Genomic DNA, 2,068 nt, shown 5'->3' with positions numbered 1-2,068 from the left:
GGTTTGAGGCAAGGGGACCCGTTATCCCCATATCTATTTATCTTGTGCGCTGAGGGTCTCTCATTTCTATTGTCTAAAGCTGCCCGACAAAGGTTTATTTCGCCATGTGTTATTGCTAGAGGTGAACTTGGTATCTCTCACTTATTATTTGCGAACAACATCCTCCTATTTTTTAAAAGCAATCGTATCGAAAGCAGAAGCTGTTAAGAATTGTCTTGTTACTTATGAACGAGCTTCCGGGCAGTCTGTTAATTTTGGAAAATCATGTATCGTTTTCAGCCGGAACACTAGTGAGCATATTAGGGATGTCGTTGCAGCAGTACTTAATGTTAACCAATCTAATAATATTGACAGATATCTGGGACTCCCTATGGGCGTGGGCCGTAACAAAAGAGAGGCGTTTTCTTACTTGGAAACGAAGCTCAAGCAACGTATATGTGGATGGAATAAGAAGTTTTTATCAAGGGCAGGCAAGGAAGTCCTTATTAAAAGTGTTGCTCAGGCGTTACCTACGTACTCAATGAGTATTTATTCCCTGCCAATCTCGTTTTGTGAGCGAATAGAAATGTTGATGAATAAATTGTGGTGGGATTCTAATGGAAGCCGAGGTGGCGGAATAAGGTGGATGGCTTGGAGCCGTATGTGTGGTCCGAAGAGTAGTGGTAGTATGGGGTTTAAGACTTGTATAATTTTAATATAGCTTTGCTTGCCAAGCAAGGTTGGCATTTGATGACAAAACCCTCGTCTTTGGCTGCCAGACTCTATCAAGCAAGATACTATCCCCGTGGTTATTTTTTGGATGCTAAAATTGGTGTTAATCCAAGTTTTGTGTGGCGGTCTATACTGGCTGGGCAAAATATTTTTTAGAAGAATTGGTAATGGTCGTACCACCAATGTTTAGATGCACCCATGGCTTTCGGATGCGAATGACCCCTACGTGCGCACTCCTAGGCATAGCAATCATGGAAACCTCACAGTTAGTGCTCTGGCTGATACCGTGACTAACGACTGGGATGTGGATATATTGAAAGATTTATTTGTGCCCTATGATGTGGAACTCATTATGAAGCTTTCGGTGTCTAGCCAATTTGATAATCAGTGGTGTTGGCGGGGTGACTTTAAGGGTTGCTATTCTGTCAAGCATGGGTACCGGTCTTCTTCTGGGCTGCATGAACAACATGGGAATATGTCTGGTGTTTGGAAAGAAATCTGGCATCTCAAGATTTCCCCAAACATTCAATATTTTCTATGGCGTTGTTTTCATGGTGTTTTACCTACTATGGCAGCTTTATCGTCCCGAAGAGTGGAGGTGGATGGGTTTTATCCTCTTTGCCGTCAACATGAAGAAACCCTGAAGCATCTAATGTGTGATTGTATGCAGGTTTCTCCATTTTGGAATGCTTTATTAAGTAACCATATCCCTATTGCTGATGAAGAGTTTGTTACATTGTTAGTAGCCATATTAGCGCAAGGTAATGCAGTGTTTAAGCTTCTTTTTGTGGTCATTTGTTGGTGTGTTTGGCGTGGTCGAAACGATGTAGTGTGGAATAATAAACCATGGCACTTCCCGAAAATCCAGTTTGAGATAGCAAGGTTGGTGAATGATTGGCAGGAGGCCATAAGTATGGTAGAACATGGTGGTACACAAATTGCGACTCGGCTTTGTAATCCCAGAAGGAGCAGTTAGAGTTCATGTTGATGCAGCAAGCCGGCAATGTTTACCAATACCAATCGTGATCTTGAATATTATGGTGTGATCATCTTGGACAGTGATGGAGGTTTCATTGTTGCCAAGAATGGTCCATTGCGCTGCTTGAATGATGTCCACTTAGCGGAGGTTTTGGCTATTAAGGAGGTGCTATCATGGGTTAAGGATAAAGGTTTCTCGAAGATCCTTGTTTATTCAAATTGTCAGACAGTGTGTAACTTGTTAAACGGTTCCTCGATGGACTATTCCTATGCTGGCTACGTGATTAATGAGTGCAAAGGCTATCAAAGACACTATGAGTCAGTGCCCTTCAGGTTTATTTCTAGATTAGTGAATAAGTCTGCTCATGCATTTAGCTAG

General features: G+C 42.1%; 1 protein-coding gene across 1 annotated transcript; it reads left to right on the top strand.

Annotated features, from left to right (window-relative positions):
- Positions 1 to 901: 901 nt before the first annotated feature.
- On the top strand, positions 902 to 2,068 carry LOC115998895. The gene is made up of 2 exons (XM_031238564.1): positions 902 to 1,593; positions 1,705 to 2,068. The coding sequence occupies exons 1-2, from the start codon at positions 902 to 904 to the stop codon at positions 2,066 to 2,068; spliced, it is 1,056 nt and encodes a 351-aa protein (XP_031094424.1).

This window comes from Ipomoea triloba, chromosome 12 (genome assembly GCF_003576645.1).
Source record: "Ipomoea triloba cultivar NCNSP0323 chromosome 12, ASM357664v1".
NCBI classification, from domain to species: domain Eukaryota; kingdom Viridiplantae; phylum Streptophyta; class Magnoliopsida; order Solanales; family Convolvulaceae; genus Ipomoea; species Ipomoea triloba.
Note: the sequence above shows the minus strand (reverse complement) of the source record. Positions and strands in the feature narration are given on the sequence as shown.

What these genes read in the sequence shown, in the direction of transcription:
- LOC115998895 (XM_031238564.1), top strand. Translation starts at nt 902, where the DNA reads ATGCACCCATGGCTTTCGGATGCGAATGACCCCTACGTGCGCACTCCT. An exon ending in ATCCAGTTTGAGATAGCAAG is followed by an intron (nt 1,594 to 1,704) that starts GTTGGTGAATGA and finishes ATGTTGATGCAG; the next exon opens with CAAGCCGGCAATGTTTACCA.